The following is a 24538-nucleotide window of genomic DNA, read 5'->3' as shown; positions in this document are numbered from 1 at the left end:
TTTATTTTTTCGGTGTAACAGAGGAAAATCACCTTTCAGCATTTATTTGTTGGTGGAAAAACTAGTTTTCAATTCCATTGAAATCCCTGGAAAATATATCCTTAAGTGTGTGTCGATATAAGAGTGTGTATGTTCTGATTTCAGTTTTATCATTTTCCCCAACAATTTAGTTTACATAAATGTCCCTCCAGGAAACACCTACCACCCAGTGATTATATTTCACCGTTAACAAAATCAGCCAATGCTATATCTCTTGATGGATGTTTATTAAAGTGACATGTATTTGCATCAAAGAAGTACATTCGCTAATTCATGTAGTAAAATAATTCATAGAAAATCAAAGTTAAGAAAAATAGAATATATTTTTCATGGTCACAGTGAATATAATCTGACCTATTGCGGAAGAATCTGATGGCTTGGAAAGTGCTTCACAACTGAAAAGACATGATGGAGGTGTAACGCATGCAGAACATGCATTCAGTACTGGCATCAGGATGAGGAACACACCTGGGATGGGAAGCTGCTGTTATTGTCCTTTGACAAATGGCTCATTCATGATCAGGTCCTGATTCATAAAAAAGATCATTTACATTATCGGTTCTGGTGCTGTTGAAAACCAGGCAGTCATGCATTATTTTACCTTTCAGTTAAGGTCTCTACATCTCTGTTCAGAGGGTTACACTTACTGTACATATCTTACATGGAAGCTAGTTAATAAAGTGGTAATAAATACAGTATAATACTTTGTGCAAAGTAAGTTGCATCAAGAGTGAAGTTGGCTGACCTTACATGTGGTCCTTTTGAGTAATGTGTTCTCCTACGGTACAGGTGTGTCCTTCAATGTTGCATTTGTGCACTGCTCTCCTTTCATAACATTACACTGGTACAGTGAACATCTATTAGCTCTTTGAGTTATCTGAATCAGTCAATTGTCTTGAGTCTCCTTTATCGGACTCATTGGAGGGGAGTTCCTCCAGGCTTGAGTTTAAGTCGCCCTTGCTGGGCTGAGCGTTAGCACGTTGGGGCGGTGCTTGTGTCCCGTTCACACACACCACAGTCCCCTCTGATTTGCTGAAACTGAACAGCTTCCCAGGACTGAATGTCCTATTGGGGGACTGTGACCTCTCGAGGCCAGTGGAGGGCGAGGCTGAGGTCCCCGTGGAGCCCTGCGCCCCGGCAGCCACTGCTGGCTCTTTTTTCACCTCGGGCGACTTCAAGAACTTCAGAAACCCTGGGAGCTTGGCCTCTCCTCCCGTTGGGGACTGGGCTGGGGAGCGTGAGGTACCGGAGGAGAACTTCCCCTGGAGAGGGATGATCTGCTTCAGCTTCATCACGTTGTTGTTCCCCAGGAGAGAGCTGGGTCTCTTGGGCTTGTCCCCTGCCTTGCCACCCGATGCCTTGTCGTGGTGGTGCTGGTGCTGGGCGTCGGCCCTGTGCTCGCTCTCCTGCCGGGCCCCCGCCTGCTGCTCCGCCTGGCGCTGGAGCTCCTCCTCCCGCCGGCGTCTCAGCTGATGTTGGAAGTGCTGCTGGGCCTGCTGTTCATGCTTCTGATGGAGAGGTGTGTTAAAATGAAGACACAATAGGAGAAGGAGTCACAGGACAAGGAAGACACGGTGATAGAGACGATAACACTGTATGAGTGATGCTGAGAGTAAACTGCCATTTCTCATTTTGCATCTTCACTGTTGAAGAAGTTGTCATCCTATCCAGTAGAAGGCTCACATAAACAAGCCTGTTTACAATAAATGTGTATTTCTAGCTTGACAAGACTTATCTGAGACACCATCAGGACACGTGCTACTTATGTGATACATAATACAATACAGATAAACACATAGTTATTTCTCCTGGGAAGTCATAAAGAGCTGCAACAGTCAGACCAAGGAACACAAAGGGGTACGTTTGTAGAAATACGATTCCAGCAAGCCTTAGTTTGGCCGAAGGTCTTTCAAGTTATGACACAACCATACCTTGAAAGCTTCCCTTCGTCGGTACTCTAGCTTGGCCATCTCTTCTGCTACCCAGCCAGGGATATCAGGGATGGCAACATGGATGATGTACTTTAGGAGGATTGCAAAGTGCTGTAAACCACCGAGACCACAAAGGGACAGGCTCAACACACAGGTACATCAAGGAACATTCACATTGTGTTTCTCAAGCCCTATTCGCACAGGTGCAGTTCTACCAGGGGACGTCTGTGTTCGGGTGCAACGCATTCACGCGGGATGTACTAAGTCAGAATATTACTTGGATTTACTGACATTATACCAAGGACACAATATCAAGGCTCTGTGTAACACCTGCTTATAATAGAAATAACAATATTATTTTAATATTTATATTCTAAGTATTATATTAAAGGCCTATTTAAGTTTTTATAATAATTACCACATACCTCTTGCTCCGGTGCTATTGGGTCTCTATGCTAGATGTGTCCTCTTGATTACGCACCAAAAATGCTGTCAAAACTTAATTTGTAATTTTATAATATTGTATTTAATGATATTAAATTATTGACCAGAAACCAAGGTCCAGATATACCAAGAGATTGAAATGAAAGACTTCATCCAAAATTAGCGGTCCCCCGATAACAGTAGTCTGGTGTGAATAGGGCTTTATTCTGTTTGTTTTATTTTCTTACATACCAAACAGCACATCTCAGAGACACAACAAAACCTCTTGTGAGGTCAGATATATAAAATATTTTGACGGTTTTACAAAACCACAACAAAAAATAGCAGGCCATGCACATTTGTATTTATTGTGTAGTAATACAAAGTTTGCTACTGGGGAACAAAAGTACATTCTCTTAAAACTACAGACTATAGACAGTACAAGTAGAGTGCGTACCTCCAGTAATACGATGGAGATGATGGTCATCTCAGGACTCAACCAGGGGAACAGACGCTGCAGCTGCCCACACTGACCAATCAGGTAACAGTTCACTATAATAGCTATCAAGCCCATGGCCTCCATTGCAGTCTGATGTTGAGAGAAAGAGAAATGTGCACAGGCTATCAGATGCAGCCTGGAGGGCGTTTGTGACATTTACCCAGAGCGAAGCACACTGACCTGCCACTGTCCGATGTTCTCCACCCGCTGTCCAAAGGGCCTCTGCAGGCCGGTGCAGAGCTTCAGGGCGTCGCTGCGGATCTCGATGATGTTGTTGATAAGAGCACACATGGCCGCCAGTGGAAACGCAGAGGAGAAGAGCACCACGTAGCCAAACTGGATGAACATTTCTTGGTAGTCCAGAAGCGTGTCCTTGTTGGGTCAAACATCATAAAACAATGGCATTGTTTTCACCGGCAAATTCAAAATAGTCGTTTTTGTATGATAGGAGAAAAAATGAACATCAAAAGATCTACCTCATATGTCTGCATACAGCTCTCAATCTCAGCCTGAGTGAGAGTGACCGTTTTGGGTTCCTCTGGTGGATCGATCCATGACTTCTTATTCTCTTTCGCCTCACTCGCGTTCTTTCTTCTCTGACAGAAAGACTGCGATTCCTTTGGAGTACATAGTAGCATAATCCTTGGTCTACAATATTTCTAGCAAGTGACAATAATGACAATTACATTTCTGCAGCTTTGGAATGGATAGTTTCATTTTCATCAGTCTACAAAGATGAATGACATCTATGTCTCGAGATCTGATATAACTTAAAGAAGCCCTGCTATGCTAATCTTGTTTTCCACTTTTCTGTAGTGTGTTCTTTAGGTTTTTGTGCATGTTATTGGTCTGCAAAGGAGTTTCTCTCCCACACTCTCTTGGTCGTCTATGCCGTCAATTCCACACGGCTGGTTCAAATAAATGATATAATAACACTATCAACAAAGGATTATAATATACAAATATATCAAACTACACATTTTAACATATGGCTCCTACAATGCCCCTTTCACTAGTTAAACTACATGAAACAAGAGTTTGGATCATCTATCATTTTTGTTTATTTAAAATAGTGAAGGTGGCCTGGCAATTTAGATACAATTACAAAGAAATGGACAATGAATCCCAGCAAACTGAAGAGGCCAATCATTTGTAATAATAAAAATAGACCACATACCTGTGCCGGTGATTCCCAATCGCTGTCCTCATCACAGCTGTCAAACATACTGGGCGGATCCATCCCTTCCTCCACCATCGTGGGACTGTCCTCCAGGAAGCTGCGATCCACCGGCAGCACTTCTGTCGTGACGTCCTGGTAGTCGACCTTCTCAGTGAAGCTGACTTTACGATTCTTCAGATTGCCGTCATTCATGTCCCACTCTTCTTCTGACAGCCTGAATCCGGCTTTCAGATCCCCTCTTCTCTTTTGCTCTGGGTTTCCGTTGGCCGTGTGACTGACAGGGATCCCTCTGGAGCCCAGGAAGGAATAGGCTGTCATCGAGGCCTGGACCTTTCCCAGAGCCAGGCGGCCGTACTTCAGTACGATGGTTTGAAGGAGCTCCCACAACACCTTGGGGGTGAAAACGCCCAGCTTGTTTTGCTCGTAGAGATAAGGCTGGAGGACCTCTTTGATATTCTGTAGGAACTGGCGGAAGATCAGTAGAGTGGCTAGCATCTGTGAGCAGAAGGACAACCAAACCATTCCAAAGTTGATTAGCAAACACATAAAGATTTTCAGTCTGACTGAAGGTACAAACGCAGGTCACTGATCCCGGGACATCTACTGGCACATGACTTGACAATGAATCAACTCAAAATGTACTTCAGACACACAAGAGGATACATAGCTGTCCAATCATTGCTTTAAGGTGGGCTGATATATATTAGACTTTGGGCCCGAGAAGCTCCAGTTTAGGGACATATTGGCACTTTAAAACAAATATGTTATCTTGTTGTCTGCAATATTTCCAACTGTTGTTATTACCTCTTTAAGTCGCTCCATGTCTTTGAGGTAGAATCCGATGTAGAAAAGGCTGAGATAGGAATTGATGAATTCAAACTGTTAAAAAAAAGAAAGAGGAAGTTAAACACAATCGAGATAAGTTCTAATTGTGCCACAAACAGAGGAGGATGCATAGCTTACAAAGACCATCTTGATGATGAGATTATTCTCATAGGCGCTCTGTAGTCTGTAGTTCTCTGGGTGAAAAACACAACGTGAAACATTTGTACAGCAAACAAGCTTAGGATATCATTTGGATATGCACACACAGGAACTGCATAGCTAAAAGACTAATGGGCAAACTTATCAATTTCAATGTATTTTCTTATAAAATATTTCCTTTTAAATATATCACAGAGATAACATTTCCACTGTTATGCCCAGACTGTCACTTTGTGTCTCTTACCCATGTCATTGAGCCATTTGGCAATCTTCTTGTACACTTCATCACAAATGGTCACAGTAATGGCCAGCAGTATCTTGGGAATAAATCTTGTGATACTGGGTAGTTCCTGAATCTTCATCACCACTTCCTGCGTGGCGCATTAGAAACATGATACATATTTAATAAGTGCTATTCATCCATATCTACTCCCACAGCTATTTTTAAAAGGATATGAATACAAACTGGCAAGAGGCCCCTTTGAATGTGCTTTGTTTAACCTGTTTGTAAAATGATGTGATGTTGTTTTAGTATTGATTTTTTCAATATGGCCTGGTTAAAACTGCTCACAAGAGTTCTGTGTAGACAATATCATCCCCATATATCAGCCCCAGAAAGTATCTACTCCAATTCTTGTCATTTCTCGATATTTCTGTGTTATCTGTTCCAACCTGCAGTTCCAGGCAGAGGAGCATGGCGAGGAAGACGAAGCAGAGACAAAGGATGCAGATGGGCAGGCTGACCAGCCATCTGAACATCGCTCTCTTCCAGGGCGGGTAGTAGAACTCCTCGCAGCCCGTTACTGGACTGCAGCGCTTCACGCCCTGCATACAGCAGAGGAGGAGAAAACAAAAAAGCAGGAAAGGCATCAGACTCTTTTTTGTGTGTGACTGCATTCATCTACAGGAAGAATGGATTTGAAATGACTGTACAAAATGTACAGCATAATAACGGCTTGCTTGTGTGATTGCATTTATATTTATGCTGTTGCGTGTCAGGTTAAAGAAATACTCCCTCACATGCAAACGATCCATTTCAGAATAATATATGTTATATTATTGAATTATCATTAGAAATGTGTTCATGGAGCTGGTGGATGGTGGTGTGCCTGTGTGAGTGTGTGTAAGAGGTGTTAAGTAAGGCTATCCCTTTGTAAAGAGGAGGGAGTGCATACATACATCCAAATGTCCCCTATTTTACATAAGAAGATTATCCTTGAGCTGTAAAAAGTTTTAAAAAATACAATATTTGCTCTTGGATATAGTGGAGTATAAAGTAGCAGCTTTGCCATAGTCAAAATACCACAAAGTAGTTGTACAAAAACCCCAATTACACATGAGCGATTGCCGTCTATCCTATCCACGTTCTTTTTTTTCTTATCATTACGTCACATCCTTCTGAATCAACATGCTGCTGTTGCAAGAAGTGTCTCCCTAAAAAGTTTTGAGCCCAACGTGGGGCTCGAACCCACGACCCTGAGATTAAGAGTCTCATGCTCTACCGACTGAGCTAGCCAGGCCTGATTTAATTTCCACTCACATGTCTTTTTGTAGGGACAGTCCCCTTCCCCCGGTATCTCTATTCATACCACACAACAGGAGGTGGGGTAAGGCGGGAAAGTAGGGCTGCCCCCCCTCTCCTCTGAAAGCACGTGGGGAATGAAGACACTCTACTTGTAAACATGAGGATCACATTTCCTGGTATTGTCTGTCTGTGACTGAAAAGTTGTGCAAGTGCTGTCAACCAATCAGACTGACACATTGCAAGGTTACCTTATCAAAGAATGAGGAAGAATGCTTGGGAGTACTTTTGGGCAAATACAGCAGGAAGGAATACAATGTTTTAGTAAACCACAACAAAACACGCTCATGCTCTACCGACTGAGCTAGCCGGGCCTGTTTAACCCTTCACTCATCATACCCCTTTCACACCATCGCGGTTACAGGGCCGGTTCGGAGCTGGAGCTTGAAAAGCACCGGTTATTCCTGTTCACACCGCGGCGGAGCCGCCTCCAGAATCTGGTTCGTTTCGAGCACCAAAAAGTTGTCCGTCTAGAAAGCAAGCACCGCATACGTCACGCTTACATCGGAGGGGGGCGAGATTAACCTGAGCTAACAGTTCAAGGCGAGTACGGCAAATAAAAGTTGTAACAAGCAGTAGCGCTGAGCAAAGTGACTAGAACGCAACCACACACTTGTAAAAAAACAAACACACTTTATAAAGTCAGGCAACACTAACCAGGCTTCGTGTGATTCTGTTTATTTGTACCTTACTTTGACCATCCGTTCGCTGTTATTGATCATTGTGGAGAGAGGCAGACGTTTTGTTTTGTATTATAGCAGCTATCGGATGGAATCAATACATGGGCTGCACAGGTTGCCATGTCCGACTATCACAAGTAGAATCATAATGAAAAATACGCTGGTAAAATGTGCCTGTAGAAAACGGCTTATGCCACAATAGGATAGCAACAAGTAGTCAAGTTATAGTCAGTTTAGCTTCGGTTGCTATGCTAACATCATCCATTTTATACCAGAGAAACTTTCATAACAGCGTTGTGATGCCAGATAGCATCAATTCAGACTGACACACATTCACTTATGGGGAATTGGGGATATGTATCAGCTGCTTGTGTGACAGTCGGACAGTGAATACTTTACAGCGGCCGCTGCTGTGAGTTAATGGGAGAATAAACTCCTGTGGAAGAGCAGCCAGCACTGCAGCAGTCGGTAAATGCAGCTGTAACACATTAATAAACAATGAACCAAGGCACTCTGGAGAAAAGTATAAGGTTGGAGAAGTCGTTATTTAATTTAATCTGGCTTCGTTTGATTAAAAGCAACACGATCATCGATCCGACGCAGTCCCCCATTGTTGTTGTAGTTAGCGCCGTTGGGGAGAAAATCAGCGACGTAAACGGTGACGTCATGACGCAGCAGCGGCAGCACCAGTCGGGCTCTGAGCGGTGTGAACAGAGCGGGAGCTGAACCGAATAACCGGTTCTGAACCAGAAAAGCTCTTGCACGGAGCTAGAACGGGAAAAGTCTTGGTGTGAAAGGGGTACATATCTCATGTCTTTTTGTAGGGGTCCCACAGTCCCCCTCCCCCGGTATCTCTATTCATTCACACAACAGGAGGTGGGGTAAGGCGGGAAAGTGTGGCTGAATGAAGACACTCTACTTGTAAACATGAGGATCACATTTCCTGGTATTATCTGCGACTGAAAAGACACATTGCAAGGTTACCTTAGGATAGTGAGATAATATCTCTTTCTCAAAGAATGAGGAAGAACACTTGGGAGTACATTTGGGCAAATACAGCAGGAACGAATAAAATGTTTTAGTAAACCACAAAAAAACACACTCATGCTCTACCGACTGAGCTAGCCGGGCCTGTTTGCAAGGTTACCTTAGGATAGCAGGGTTGCCAACTTTGGGTCCCTGGCTGGAGTGAGATTTTGATATCATGGTTTAATTACACATATGCGCACGAAATGACTGCTATCGTGTCAGCAACGCGACCTTAGCATATAGGATATATATATACAATATATACAAATACACAATATTGGACACAGACTATAAAGGGCACAAAGTTTCATTCACTAATGAAAGTCAAACTCATGTTTGTTTCCACTGTTTTATTGTGTGCCTGTCGCGATAAGCAATTCATTGACTTATCGTACGATAAATAAAAATGAACTCGATAAATTGGCATTTACATGAGGATGTGACTAGCAGTTTGAAAGGATGTACTTGAATTATTATTATATATTATCATTATGTCAGTGGTCTAAAATGGTCATACAACGGTGCCGACAATATTATCGTTTATCGCAATAATTTCCGGGAAAATGTATCCAACAAAATTAATTATCGTGAGAGGCCTATACATGAAACACACACACACAAACAAATCTACAGACTTACTCCAAACTGCCAAATATATTAATTAACACACTCTCACTCTCATATACTCTTTGACTGTATTTTGGCCTATAGTAGAACAATAAGCAGCAGACTTTTACTTTTTATCATTTCTACTGGATCTTAGATCTGCGCATGCGCAATACGGGTCGGCAGTGGTGGCTCCGGAGTATTTCTGTTGGGTAATCTATGGTAGGGCTAACCCATACAGTGGTGGGGCTCAAGTCAGTATTTGCAATGTAATTACATACACGCCCTCCTTGACAGTGAAACGTCACGCGTGAGGTTTAGATGATTTCCCTGTCTCAATCCAAATTGAAATGTATGAAATAAAAAGGCACATTTGTCTTGTAGTAAATAAAAAGGGCGACCTGGAGCCAATCCTGCAATTTCTCCACAGGTGAAAGAGTTCACCTGCTGAAAACCCAACCCCTGCAGGGGGGTCTGGGGGGATTCTCCCCCAGGAGATTTTTTGAAATACTAACATAAAATACACATTCTGGTACTCTCTTGAGAAGAAAAATAAATACATCTATTACTCCACGACATATTTAAAAAAATGAATTCCATTTTAGTTTTTTGTTACTTTGTTCTGAAAGCTGAACCTGCTGCTCCTCACAGAGCAAAGAGGGAAGAGGCTGTGTGAATTACTTTAGGGATAAGGGTGGATAGCCCCCATTGTTCTGTGTGTCAAAATGAAAGACAGCCCACACACCTATCAATCATCAAACCGTGGGGTCTTATTTCATTACGTGTTGATTTATATCAACACGTAATGTTGTATCGATGTATATAGAGATTTACTACCGCAAAAGTATTCTCCGTCGGGACTTCCTGCAACAACACCACGCCGTTATCTTGATTCTGATTGGCCAGAAGACATTATCAAAGATGTTCTATTGAGAAGACGATCACTACGTGACAAAAGTTTTCAAACCCGTTTCTAGTCTTCGGTATTCTTGTTTTGGCGTGAGAATAGTTTGGGCAGCGTGAGAGCGTGAGATTAAGAGTGAAAGCGTGTGTCACACGCCAGATGCGTGAGAGTTGGCAACCCTGGAGTGAGATAATATCTGTTTCTCAAAGAATGAGGAAGAACACATGGGAGTACATTTGGGCAAATACAGCAGGAAGGAATAAAATGTTTTAGTAAACCACAACAAAACACACTCATGCTCTACCGACTGAGCTAGCCAGGCCTGTTTGCAAGGTTACCTTAGGATAGTGAGATAATATCTCTTTCTCAAAGAATGAGGAAGAACACTTGCGAGTACATTTGGGCAAATACAGCAGGAAGGAATACAAATGTTTTTCGTAAACCACAACAAAACACACTCATGCTCTACCGACTGAGCTAGCCGGGCCTGTTTGCAAGGTTACCTATAGTGAGATAATATCTCTTTCTCAAAGAATGAGGAAGAACGCTTGGGAGTACATTTGGGCAAATACAGCAGGAAGGAATAAAATGTTTTAGTAAACTACAACAAAACACACCGCCTGCTCAAACTTCAATAACAGTCCTCACCCTGAACTGCGGCCTGGGCTCCTCCAGAGACTCGGCGGGGGTGTCCAGGGTGCCCCACCTGTAGGCCAGCTCCGCCTCTCTCCTCTTCCAGCGCTCCAGGAACAACGTCGCCCACACAACATTGAATAGGGCAAAAACCACACAGCAGATATCCTGACTGGTCTGTGAGTGAGCATGAGGGAATCAAAAGACACTTATATTACCTTTCAGAGTGTGATTACAACAAGTAGTGTCAGTACTGTTGGTGCAGGTACTGTGTGCTGTTTCAACGTACAATGTGCTTATTTTCTCGACAAAGCAAGCAGAGGTAAACTATAAAATGTGTGGGGACAAACCAAATAGACTCAGTAGATAGTGATATGCCTAGCATAAAAATTGAAAGCATCAGTACACAAGAGTGATTTTCAGTCATGTTGTTTCAAGTCTTGTATAACAAATCTTATTATAGAATAGGTTTCGAGTACCTGGTCGGCCTCCGCAAGTATCCAGAGCAGAAAGCCGATGACGGCAGGGTAAAGCATGGAGTTAGTGTAGAAACCCAGCCAGGCAAAATACATGCCGATCTTCACTCCAAAGTAGTCACAGATATCATCTACAAAGCAGATGAATATGTAAACAGCTATTATTGAGAATCATTAGGTCTCAAACAAATACAATAGGAACGAGCTCATACCAAAGTATTACTGTATTAGATTTGACTATTTATTAACAGTCAGGCCTGCTGGTACAAAGGTGTTTTCACAATAAAATGTTAATATTTCCTACCCAGAGGCTGCCTTTCACACACAGCCTGGACCCAAGACGTCATCAGCTGGTTGAGGATCCTCTGCTCATGGAGAGGAAACATTTGATGGATCACCCCCCGAGCCACCAGCTCTGGAACTAAAGAGGACACATCATGAAACATTGAATTCAGAACATATGGACACATTTGACTTTGCATATAAATATAGATAACAAATGACGGATGCTATTCAGATACAGAAAAGACACATAAGTTAATCTTACTGATAGGCTGTCCCTCCAGGAAGTGAATGTTGTGGAGCAACTCCCCCTGTTTGGCTCGCAGATTGTCCAGCCAATACTTTATGATGCCCTGACGCTCCTGAAGAAAAACATTAGAGTTATTGGGTTTAAGAAAAAATAAGTCATACTATTTGGACACATAGATTGTTCCTGAAGATAACAGCAGGACAGAAAAAAAGAAACACCCATAGTAAATGTATGAGCAATACATTGATTTATGTTATTTAGTAATTAAACATTTATATTCTAGCTGTTTTTGTTGTTAAATTAACCATTATATTTGAATTATGTTTGTTAATTAAGGTAATACTTTATGCCTTCATTTTGAAGGCGGTTTTGGGCACCTAGTGATAATGTATTTATAGGAGACAAGTGGTGGTGGGATTGGCGCACCAGAATGAACACATGTTTTTTTACAAGGTTAAAACAAAAGGAAAGCTACAGGTAAAACCATTATTCTAAATATCTTGGATTATTGGAATACTACATAATAAATGCACGAAAATGATATTCTTCCCTGGTTTTCAAATATTTCCTGCGCAATATTTGCTTGGTGGTGCACAAGCGGCATCTTAATTTTGAGATACATTTTCAGTTGTATTTCTTTATTTCGCTGCTACAGTAACAATAAGTATACAAACTGAACATTAAGCTCACATTGCCCACAGTGTTTTTAACCTCTCACCTGTGAGGTGAAAAAGCAGAGCTCACTCTCTATGTTCTCATAGATATTGTCTTCCTCACAGGAAAAGCGCCGCATCCCGCCACCAAATTGCGGTTTGACGGCCTTGTACATGCCCATCTGCTCGGCTCCCCGCAGTAAACTGAGGGTGAGGAGAGAGGGGTAATGATCAGCAGGATTAAACCTGATGGAGCACTCACACTATGTGGAGCTGGACTGCGGATGTTTGATGGATTAAGGGTATGCAAACAACAGACTCTAACACACACAATTGTTCATTTTCTGAACCCTGCTCAAAGAAGCCATTTGGGTAGATGAAACAGTTGATAACCCATTTTCAGGTGTGTGCACTAAATATGAAGCTAGGTATGTAAGTCAATTAGCTTAGTTTAGCATAAAAACTGGAAACAGAGTGAAACAGCTACCCTGTCCATGTCCAAAAAATAACAATGGCGGTTTAATAAGGATAATAACAGGCAACAGATTAATGAGCTTTATTCAATATGTTGAACTATTCCTTTTCCTTTAACAGAGGCATTTAAAACCAAAACTAAAAAAACAAATATGATCACATTCTGTATTACCTTTGTTCAAAACATACACAAATGCAAACACATATGGCCGACTGATCCTAATTAACATAATGAACTATTACCTTGAATAGTTGAAGTTAAATACTAAGTGAAAAGTTTTAGGATAACCGAACAAACAAAACAGGAGTAAGTGCCCACACATGCATGCACTCACACACATGCTCACACAGTCAGAGTGTGAGTTTTGGAGTCTTACTTCTCAAACGTTGTCGTGATGAAGAAGGCGTTTGCCTGGGTGTGTTTGTGCTGCCGGACCTGAATGATGACTTGTGGGATTCCTAAACGGATCTGATTCAGGAGCCACAGCAGAGTGTGGTCATCTATTGTATCTGGAGAGAGAGGAGAAAGTGTCTTAGTTTAAGTTTCATAGTGGATCTGACTCTGAGCATCAATTAAAATATTTTAAAACAGCAGGGTTGTTTTGTTTTACTCTAGTTCTTTACATGTTTTCAGACATGTTTGCCAAAGGCATGAGGGGATGAGGTAGAAAGGCTGAACCAGACTAATTGTTCACCGCCCAGACAGAAGGGTGTAGAAGCAGTGGGCTGGTGGTGTTAGTTAAAGGTCACTCCAACTAACTCTCTCTAGATATATCACAAACATATTTTCTATAGGTTGAGAAGACGGGCTATAACCCAGACTACTTCCAGACGTTTCTGCCATCTGTAGCCAGCATATGTTTCAATTAAGCTACTTTGTGTGCCTTTTGTATCATCACACTGAAACTATTTGATACCTACAAATGAAAACACTGGTCATTAAAAGGAAAATGACTGATATATTTGTATATGGGCTGAACGTTAGCTAACAGCACTTTGCTTGATGTTTAGCTTTGTAACTATTTCTTATTCATAATCATAAAAACCTACAATGGAATTTAGTCTACGTGTACGTGTTAACCTTGTTACATTATTAGACAACCAGAAAAGGTTACATTTAAGTACTTGCTTTACACTGCAACATAATAGGTTAAAGTTAAGAGATAAAAGCATTTAATATTATAAGGTAGTAACTTAGTATAAAGACATAGTTTGTATGAAAGCAATGAAAAAAAAAGGGTCAGCTGGTATGGACAAATATAATAACTCTGTGGAATAAAATGGGGTTTCTAGTAGCCTATTCATGTCAATATAAACATCTCAAAAAGAGCTGTTGGATTTTTGGTCTAGCTTTGTATTTGATTGTTGGAAACATCAGATTTTTTTAAAGCGTGGATGGTGTTCTTTTTACGCTTGCACCAGTAATTACTGCAAACATCAGAGCTATTGGTAATCACCTTGTTTTGACAGACAGACCCAACATAGAACGTATTGTGTGCATTTCTTCAGTCTGAGTCAAACAGCAGTTAGTTTGATGAAATGCCTCCAATTGTATTTGCGAACAAAAGCAGCTTTCTTGAATTATACTGCAGCAAGGGGCTGGTTCTAAAGAAACAGCTACAGTAATCTAAATCTAATTATCCCCAGAGAGCATTTAAAGTCATGCCTCTGAGTGGCTGGCTGACCACCAAAAACGTGTTTGAATGAGGATGCGCTGTCCTCCCTTCAGTGCGTGATTCATCGCAGGACAAACAGGGAGGTCAGGCTGGATCTTACTGTACCTGGAAATGTCATCAGGATATCACAGTTCTCGGTGGGCACCATCTTCAGCCAAGACTTACGGGACATAATATAGTGCCTGGCCTGCAGAAGATGCTTGCCAAACAATTTATCTAAAAGGAAAAGAAGGGCAGCACGGGTTAATAAAGTTTAAAATGGTAACAGAGAATTAATATTAAAGAGGGTTAGACAGAGTGTGTTGGAGAGAAATTGGACAGACAGATGGTGATATTTTGTCAGTAGGTTGATCAAGGACACAGATGACAGGTTGGTCATTATTATCGCTCCGCCTCTCATCCCTGATGTTGTTTATTCACCATGTTTTCCTATTGTATTTGCTGTCATGGAAACTTTAGGCGGGGATAAGAAAGAAAGTACAAACAGGTCCACGATAAATGTTTAGCCAGCGTGAAGGGTGTTGCATTTGTAATAAGACTTTGAGCAAACGCTGCTAAAAAAAGAGGATCTGTAAACTTGCTGCTGTGTAAATAGCTATTGACAAACTGGCTTTTCAAGTATATCTCCAATATACTATTACATGTAAAGCAAAGCGGCAGGCCTCAGGAGTGCTATCCAACAATGCAAGTTCTGAAGTCATCATTTTTACCGCTCTTCTCCTTTTACACAACATTTCTCGCTCTTGAGTCACACTCTCTGTCTCCCACAGACAGAATAGACCCAGGAACTGACCAATCTCTTAATTGTCCCCGATTTGTCTCGACACTCTCTCAAAACGTGTCTGCGATCGGGATTTCACATTCTCCAGCCTAACTACATTATCGCATTACCTACTTTCAGCACGTCTCCTCCTTCTTGTGGATATATCTGACATGCAAACTTCTCTGCCAGACAGCAGCACAGAATCCATTCACAGCAACATAACCATAGATGATGGATGATTGAATATCCATTTGCAGAAGATATACTACAATCTTGTTTTTTCTTTCTTCGTGTAATCAGTTGTGGTAAGCTCAATAGACTGGGCTTACATCTTTGAAGCTTCTTACTTGGGCTGAGCAATACATTATTAAGTTATGGTGATTATCACCTTAAATTGCATCATGTTTTTTCTTTTTTAATATCCTCATTAATTGTGATTCAAAGGCAAGCTATTTCTACTCAAGACCTCTCCCATAATTACTTCCTAAATGAAGTCCAACACTTTGAACATTAGCTATACAGCTTGACATATATTACGCTATAAATAAACACAATACATATTAATCTTGGATATAGATTTTCATATATATATATATATATATATATATTGAAAGATATGGATTTTTGAAAGTGTATATTTCTTTTTTTTGAAGTTGATAATAAATTACACTCATGGATTTACCAACATTATACATTTGTTGCTGTTAGCTAATATCACAATTCTAAATAAATGAATATGAACTGAAAAAACTAATTTGTCTCTTACCCATCATTCTGCAATCAACAGAGAGCTAGCATGCAAATTACTGCACTAATGTATACAAAAAAATATGTTAAAAATCTAATATTTTAAGCTTGATAAAAGGTCATATAACACACCTGGTGCATTTAACTTCATGTCTTGCAGTTGGCAGAACAGCACAAGGTTTATCACAGAAAAAAGGTTTTGTTTAACGATTTTAATATCTTTCTTATATCTTTCATACGTAATATGTTTCAGGCTCACAGATTTGGGGTGTATCATTTGCATACAATACACAAAAAGCAGGTAGGCGGCCTAGGGTCCATATCAGACAGACCATTACATATAGACCTGGGGAGGCTACACTGTCTTGGGAATAAACTGGAGTGGAGCAAGCAAACTCTCATAGCCAGTTTTTAAACACTTCCATTGTCACCTCTAAACGACTGCTAAACCACTAGGGCGAAACATATAGTTCCAACAAATACTGTTAAATCAGATGTAAAACATGACTTTTAAGTGTAATCATAATGTTTATATCATATTTTAAAGCCAGTGTCACCAATCATGATCCATGTGTTGATGATACACATGTTTGAGATGTTGCCCAAAGGTTTAAAATAGTTGGCGTGAAGTCAAGAAGCCCATTAAAGCAGTACCCGCAATGACATTGCCCAGGAAAAGATTATGAAGGTTAGTCATACAGTATAGTTTCTCCTCTTTGTATTACAAGTAGATGGGCATACAATTCATAATTTCAGGGGCCCATGGAAAGTGCCATTGGTAAATTGAGAGGTCAGTTAAGTAACATAAATCCCTGTCGAACCTTGTAACGTTTTTTTTAATTAAAATTGCAGTGCTGCCAAACCTCCAAATGCAATTCCACAAACAACCATAACACCAGTTATTTGCTTACTCACCACTGAATGTTTCTCCTTTGAATGGCTCAAGTGTTCAGCACCTGAGCCAAAACACACACAGCTGACAGACATCTGAGCCTGCAACACAATATTTACTCTCTTTAGAGTAGTGTGGCACTGCCCGTCGGGACATGCACCTCTGCATATGACTCCCGCACCTGTGGACCACTAAAGCCTGACTATTCCCGGGCCTGTCTCAATCGGAATGCGCACTATGTATCGGAAAAAGGAAAGGCACCGACATCAAAACCCAATCACTGACGATTGACGTTTAGTCTCATGTGAGTCATTCAGTTAAGTGTATTAGGCATCAGTGACTGCACCATATTGCCCCTACACAGCAGCTTAATCTATTGTATCCCCATATTTCCCCCCAAAATCAACACAAATACCCATCTGCCTCAGATCTTCACGGCATAGGCTACTTGCAGGACATTTATTTCTTGTTTTTCCTATGACACTCACTGAGCACCCCGGATGGTGATAAGGCCGTTCTCTGCTGCTGGTTGTCGGTCCTGTCCTGCTGCTCGGCTGGCACCGTCCTCTCCATCCTCTCCCTTGCCCCGTAGCGGTCGTCGATGTGTGCGGTGCTGCTACTGTTTACAGTAGCGTCGGTATCAGCTGCTCCGTCGTCCACCGCTTGCATGGTATAGTGCACGAACACTGAGGTGCTGGAAAACCGCACTGCACGGAGCACTCTGTTTTTTATTGCATGGTCGTTGCATGTGAAGGGCACCCTTAGTGTATCTGATAAATGAGGAGGAGGATGAGGAGGAGGAACATGATCATGGCATCTACACGCTCACCAGTTGGACTCGTGACCGAGTGGTGACGACATAGTTGAGGGGAACACCGCACTCGCTCGCGGGCTACAGGTCTGCAAACACCGACACAGGCACGTGCACACATCAAAGTGGGCTTGAGCCCCTGCCCTTTTTCTTCCTCCAGAGAAAGTGCCGTGCTTTTTCCCCCATTTCTTTCAATAAATTCATATATATCTACTGCTGTTTGCGCACAGTTTCCCTCTCCAAAAATATGTTGATTGCATACAAAATACAAATATCAGGTCGGGAGACCGTGAAGTTCCGATGCTCTCTCTACCCTCCCTCCCTCCCTCCCCGTCTCCTGCACAGCGGTGCGGACATCGGCAGTCACTTCAGACAGACAGCAGCACCTCCCACCTTAAAGTCCCGTGTTATGTCGGCTTTTCTTGGCTTGTCTGAAGGTAAGTGGAGATGAACAAATGACTTAACTGCCAGTGCCTCGAGTTTACAGCTAATTAGCCAAAAGACAAAAACAAATATAGTTAAAGTAGGGTACTAGCTAATGGATAAGTTAGCTGAAGGTTTAGCTAAGGCAATTTATCATGGGCATACAGGCTGTACTGTACTTAAGGGGAGACACTACAGGTGAATACAGTCAAATGTGTATAATCAGTGCTTGAATTGGAATAAAAAAGGTGCCAGTAGCATACTATCAACATCTATTTCAAGTCAATTTATTTATACAGCCCAAAAACAAGAATTTGGCTCAAAGTCATAGTATATGATATACTATATGTAAAGAGACAAACCCACCAGCAATATATGATATACTGTATATCATATATTGCTGGTGGGTTTGTCTCTTTACTGTATATTTTAGAAAGGCTCACTGTACTTAAACAAAATGACTCGGGGTGCATCTGAGATTAGAGGGTGTGCAGGGGTAAAGTGCTATTTTTATAAGTGGGGAGTGGACCTGACACAATATTTTTTTTTAAATATTGAAGTTAAATGCATCAATCTGGTGCACTTTGAGAGCAAAATTAAGAGATGGATACATCTCTCAACATCCATATGAAACAGAACTGTAAACTGATTTTCTATTTCTTTATGGATATTTTACAAATCACTCCCCTTTTAAACTCTATTCTTGTCTCCTATAGGATTTGAGGTCCACCCCCAAATACAACATGTTCACATGGAAAGGTTCCCAAATACATATGCACACTTTTTTAAAACAATATCCTATGTCCATATGTTTCTATTAGATTTAAACTGTAGGGCTATCACTAAGGGCAGCAACGTTGTAAATATTGACGATATATCCAGCAAAACGCCCCCAAAAAAAACTGGTAGTGGCCTGGTTGGGTGTATAATTCCCGGCCTGACCTATGGTCCCAGTTCGGCCCTACTGACACATCACACACCCATACACTACACACATTACTGATTAAACTGATATCACAATTGAGTTACTCTCTTTAAATAAATATAGTGGTGTGTGGTGTCCTTGTTTTGTCCGTCCTTGAGCCAGGGCTCCTTATTGTTGTATATAGGTTATTCTTGGTTTTAGAATGAATTCAGTAATGGTGTGTGTGTAACACAAACATAATAAATCATGGGATAGTGTTTCTGAAATGAAGGGGGAAATAATGAAATAAAGTAATGTATTAAGACTCAGTGTGAGTTATTACTTTCTTCCTTTACTTGCCATTCTTCAAAAATACACAGACATTGCAGCACATCGTTTCACGTCTTTGTACAGCCTTTCTCAGCAGTATAATGTGTTGGCGAACCTTTGTTTCCTCCTGACAGCCCACTTAAAGGTATACTCAATTCAATTCAATTAGCATGACCTCAGTTATATAGTATTGCCAAACCTCTGTATAGTTGCAACATCTATACAAAATATATATATACAAAATATATATATATATACATACAATATATATATATATATATATATATATACATACAATATATATATATATATATATATACTCCCCCTTGTGGCCAAAGGGGGACACAACTCTTGTCTTCAGATGTATGCTTGAGTGCAGCAAAATGTAGCACAGTGACTATTTTGTCAACTAAACATCATAAAACAATACATATTTTAGTAAACGGGACATTATAATCTCCGCACATTAACTCTATATTTGCCTCTGGGGCCAAAATGAAATGAAATAAAAATAAACAATATATAGGGGTTGCTTCTTCTCTGAACTTCTATGTATACTGCATCCCTCCATATCAAATAAACCATAAACAAATACATAGAGTCGTGTTCGCTGCAGCGATCTATTTTACACACAAAACTATGAAAACTTGGTGATACACAGTGGCGTTTTCTCCTGGAGACCAAGGGAAGACAGGCTTCTCCTGTTTTTTCAGCCTTTGTTATTATTTTGATAATTACAAATATATGTTCTTGTCTGTGGTTGTTTTGGCGTTCAGGGCATACAAGAGGTGTCACATTATTTGAATACCAAAACTATATTGAAATATAGTCTAGCTCGAACAGCAACTAAGTAGCTGTAACATTACTGGGTTATTTGGTGATAACTAAAGTAAAGTAACTTCAGACGCAGACGTCACGTAGCTTCTCAGACTACTCAAAAAGTACACAGTAAAAGTACTTGATTGTACTTGTGCTAGTAGTCCAAGTAGTACTGAGTCCAACAGTATCAATTTCATGTAGAACTTATTGCAAAACATCATTGTATCCCTCATCAAATATAGCAGAATATATGAATTATTGTACTCGGGACGGGAGTTTGACCGAGTATTACTCAAAAAGTACCAGTGGTGACTGGTCATTAGTCCAAGAAAATTAATGAAGTTGACCATCTACTTCAGCTTTGGTAAATTCATTTTATGTCATATCTTTTGTTGATCTTCTGTGTTTTGCCTATTGCTCTGCTGGATCGATTCATATTGTGATCTCGGTGGTGAGTGTCTGTGTTTTCCTTATACCCCCCTCTCTCTATCGGAACCATGGATAGCCTACAGCTATTTGTTTACGTGTTTAAAAAAGCACCAGAAGCTTATACACATCTATTGTTCGTGCCCCTCCACTTTTGTACATAGCCTATAAAAACGCCACTGAAAAGAACACATTAAAAATACTTGATTGTACTTGTGGTAGTAGTCCAAGAAGTACTGAGTCCAACAGTACCAACTTTATTAAGAACTTATGGCTAAAAATCATTTTATCTCTCATCAAATATCGCAGAAGTGGCATGATTTTGTTCTCAGGAGGGGACTTTGAGAGAGTATTACCCAAAAGGTACACAGTAAAAGTAGCCTACTTCATTTTATTGTAGCAGTCAAACTAGGACTGAGTCAAACGGTGTCAGTTTTATTAAGAACTTATGGTACAAATTATTTGTATTGCAAATAAAGCAGCAAACAACATGCATTATTTTACTCTAGTACAGCGATTACCGTAAATGCGCTATTAATCGCGCACTCAAAAATGAAGAGCTGCTGATTTGACCAAGCGAACGCGAGAGACGGCTGAGTTGACCGCAGTTGTATATGCTACCAATATGAAGCTACAGCCAAGATATATTAGTTTAGCAGAAACAAATTTAAATAACTAACGTGAATTCTGTCCACACAAAAAAAGAAGTTGCTGCGCATGACAGAGAATCATTTGGCACGTCAGCCTTAGCTTAAGTAAACATACACCTTTCCCAAAATGTCAAACTATTAATATGAATAATGTGCTGCTGCCTATTTTGGCCAGGACTCTCTTGCAAAATACATTTTTAATCTCAATTAGACTTTTTTGGTTAAATAAAAAAACTGTTGAAACCATAGCCTTCAACAACTGTTCAATAACTCAACTCCTAACTCCTAACTAGTATGCAGTGAACTAGGGCTTTTCTTCTTTTTTACCTGTTTTTTCTTGCTTCTATTAACTGTCTCCTTTCTGTTCCACAGAAGACAAAGATTTTCTGTTTTGAAGAAATATGTATTAATAAATGACTTTATCACCAACCCTACAAACAATAACCTTTTTCACAACAAAGTTTTAAAAACACTTTTAAAGGTAAACAGCGTGTAGAGTTAAAGAGTGCATATAGAATAATCACCTTTTCAAAACAACAGAGTGGTAGGGCTTTGATCTCATGCTTTGCAGATTACCAACCTAGAGACCTGACCTACAATATGTAGAAACAGAAGAAGAGTAACAATTCCAGTGGCAATACACTTCTATGGACACAAGATGGAGGCAGTTGACAAATTATTTCTTAAAATCGGCAGGGAAGATTCAGGCGATTACCACAATCTATCATTTCATTATGAGGGTTAAGATCATGTAAACCCCAGGCAAGAAAACCCCTACTTTGGGTGTTATCAGGAAGTGGTAAAGTCATAAATTGTTGAGACAAACAATTGCAAATTAGTCTAATGGGTATTTCCCATATTAGTTTTGACGTTGAAGACAGATAACAGAAACTAATGTATTTTGAATTGTACTTGGGACATTCCCCGAATCGTGGTTTATCATTCAGTTTTACTCTTGATAAAAACACGATAACCTCAACAATTTGTCAACAACCAGGAAACAGAATAACCTTTGGTTTCATGCAAGATATGTAGTATTCATTATAAGCCATTATTTATCATCAAAAGGTCAGAGATTGCACATCCTCCTGCTCAGCCGGGTTTCTCCCATCCCGTGAGGGCTGCCAACACGTGTGTTAACATTCACTTTGTGCAATGACTGAAGTCTCAGCCTGAAGAATTGAAACCAAATAACTGCAGTGGCTTTAGCCCTGGTGCTCTTTCTTAGCAGACTACATTCTCCTTAATCTTCTAAATATCCCTGCCTGTGGTGTAGCACCGTAAGCATCTCAGTATGTGATGGATAATCAATGACAAAGATAAATAGGACGATGCAGCTGGTCTGGGCTCACATGTCAGCTCAGCTCATGAAATCCACAATGTATACAACCAATGAAACTTGAAGAAATGTTATTTGTTCCCAGTTTGGGCACACATACAGAACAAAGTATAACAACATAATATTGAATTGTATTATAATTACTACATGATAAAATAATTGTGAACAGGATTTGTTTCTTCTCTGTAGGTTGTATTTGTGTGTCTAACATAAGTGTTGGTAAAACAAATTGGTTTATTTCTTCATTTTATAATTATATATTTTTCACTTTTTTTATTCCTTAAGGTATCACTTTGGACGTTTTTGTCCATATGGGTCATTTTTCACTTTTCATTTTGCCATAACTTTGGTTGTGTTGGTGAAATTGGCCTGCTTTTTTGTAACAAGGCTATTTTCTCGATCTATTTTGGAATTTCAATTTTTCAAATCGGTCTTTAATTCACTGTGTAACAAATCCATCCATCCATCCATCTTCTCCCGATCCGTGGTCGGGTCGCGGGGGTAGCAGTTCCAGCAGAGAGCCCCAAACTTTATTTTCCCTGGCGACATCAACCAGCTCTGACTGGGGGATCCCAAGGCGCTCCCAGGCCAGCGAAGAGATATAATCCCTCCACCTGGTCCTAGGTCTACCCCATCGGTCTCTTCCTAGCTGGACGTGCCTGGAACACCTCCCTAGGGAGGCGCCCAGGTGGCATCCTAACTAGGTGCCCGAACCACCTCAACTGGCTCTTTTCGACGCGAAGGAGGAGCGGCTCAACCTCACCTTATCCCTAAGGGAGACACCAGCCACCCTGCGGAGAAAACCCATCTCGATTTGTGTAACAAATCGACTACGCAAATTAGTCATTCGAGACAAAAATGTCCACTGCAAAATACTTTGATAAAAACATTATATTAAAAGGTTTTTTTCACAACTTTTTTGGGTTCAATCTTTAAAGCAACTTCCGCCCTAATGGAAAATACCAAAAATGTAATAATTTTCATGATTTTAACCCTTTCAATGCCATTTTGAATACATGAAACCGCTGTTTTTTTTCATGATGAAAACAGAGAAAATTAGTTATTTTCCAAAAAATACATATCTGGGGACTGGCTCTTTTTTTTTATAACAGTCTTGAATATGTCAAAGATTAGCAACAAAATGGATTTTTTTGCATCATTAGTTTTTGCACAAATTCAGATTAAACAAAAAAGTCATACATTAGTCATTCGGGACAAAAATGTCCACTTCCAAAAACTGCTCTAAAATGACAACAGATTAATATTTTTAAAAACGTTTTGGGGTTAAATCTTTCAATCAACTTCAGTCCTGATAAAAAATACCAAATGTTAACTTATGTTCAGGACGTTAACCCTTTAACTGCCAGTTTGAAAACATGAATTTGGGTTTTCTATAAAAAAACATGCACAAAAAGGCAGTTATTTTTCATATAATGAATGTTGGGGGGGGGGGGGTCGGCTTTTTTTTATCACAGTCTTGGATATGTCAAAGATTAGCTACAACATTGATTTTGGTGGATTATTAGTTTTTGCACAAAATCAGATTAAACAAAAAAGTCACATTCGCCACTCGCGGACAAAAATGTCCCATCCACTCCCATTATAACCACATCTTTTGATCTCTCCGCCATACCGGTATAAATTCATGCATTTTGTAATGTCAGGGTTTTATATTGGAGGAAAATAGTTCAATTTGTCCTTTTTACTGTATATGACCAGATGTGACATTTTACCATTGAATTACATGCTTGTCATTTCTTGGTTTCTTTGCCTGTTGTATAATGGGGCCCTGCCAGCCATTGGAATACATGTATGCAACTAATATGATGTATGTGTGTTGGTATGGATGTGGAAGAGTGGTATCAGCTGAGAAGTGTGTGTGTGTGTGTGTGTGTGTGTGTGTGTGTGTGTGTGTGTGTGTGTGTGTGTCTGGATGTACAGTGTGTGTGTACAGAGACAACAATATACAGTAGATTTGGTTTACAGCAAGTCGCAGTTTTCGCCTCATATCTTTCTTTCTTTCTCTCTCTCTTTCTCTCTCACTCCCTCATTCCCAAACTCATACACACTCTTACATATTAAACCTCCTTATACCTTGTATGTGTGTGAGTGATTGTGTGTGAGAATGAGACA

The 24538-nt window shown here is 40.4% G+C and overlaps 1 protein-coding gene, 1 long non-coding RNA gene and 1 other non-coding gene across 6 annotated transcripts; all 3 read right to left on the bottom strand.

The window, feature by feature from the left end:
• Positions 1–249: 249 nt before the first annotated feature.
• Positions 250–17748, bottom strand: ano8a (anoctamin 8a). Of its 4 annotated transcripts, none has more exons than XM_034196266.1 (18): positions 17192–17748; positions 14407–14517; positions 13003–13135; positions 12217–12355; positions 11514–11610; positions 11271–11387; positions 10970–11097; positions 10506–10667; positions 5729–5881; positions 5301–5427; positions 5036–5091; positions 4877–4951; positions 4070–4567; positions 3369–3509; positions 3073–3264; positions 2851–2982; positions 1971–2081; positions 250–1544 (listed from the first exon to the last, which is right to left on the bottom strand). In XM_034196266.1, the coding sequence occupies exons 1-18, from the start codon at positions 17370–17372 to the stop codon at positions 900–902; spliced, it is 3198 nt and encodes a 1065-aa protein (XP_034052157.1). In that variant the 5' UTR covers positions 17373–17748; the 3' UTR covers positions 250–899. The 4 variants fall into 4 exon arrangements, with proteins under 4 accessions (XP_034052157.1, XP_034052156.1, XP_034052159.1 ...); XM_034196265.1 differs by having other exon boundaries at positions 250–1547; positions 17192–17747; XM_034196268.1 differs by lacking the exon at positions 17192–17748 and adding an exon at positions 16727–17033 and having other exon boundaries at positions 250–1547.
• On the bottom strand, positions 6422–8565 carry LOC117532777. The gene is made up of 2 exons (XR_004566922.1): positions 8303–8565; positions 6422–6829 (listed from the first exon to the last, which is right to left on the bottom strand). It is a non-coding gene; the product is annotated as an uncharacterized LOC117532777 (long non-coding RNA).
• trnak-cuu lies at positions 6504–6576 on the bottom strand. The gene has a single exon. It is a non-coding gene; the product is annotated as a tRNA-Lys (tRNA).
• Positions 17749–24538: the final 6790 nt, after the last annotated feature.

Source organism: Gymnodraco acuticeps, unplaced genomic scaffold, assembly GCF_902827175.1.
Source record: "Gymnodraco acuticeps unplaced genomic scaffold, fGymAcu1.1, whole genome shotgun sequence".
In the NCBI taxonomy this organism is placed as follows: Eukaryota; Metazoa; Chordata; class Actinopteri; order Perciformes; family Bathydraconidae; genus Gymnodraco; species Gymnodraco acuticeps.
Note: the sequence above shows the minus strand (reverse complement) of the source record. Positions and strands in the feature narration are given on the sequence as shown.

What these genes read in the sequence shown, in the direction of transcription:
- ano8a (XM_034196265.1), bottom strand. Translation starts at nt 17,372, where the DNA reads ATGCAAGCGGTGGACGACGGAGCAGCTGATACCGACGCTACTGTAAAC. An exon ending in TCTGCTTTTTCACCTCACAG is followed by an intron (nt 11,611 to 12,216) that starts GTGAGAGGTTAA and finishes GTTTTTCTTCAG; the next exon opens with GAGCGTCAGGGCATCATAAA. An exon ending in TCCTCTGCCTGGAACTGCAG is followed by an intron (nt 5,428 to 5,728) that starts GTTGGAACAGAT and finishes TGCGCCACGCAG; the next exon opens with GAAGTGGTGATGAAGATTCA.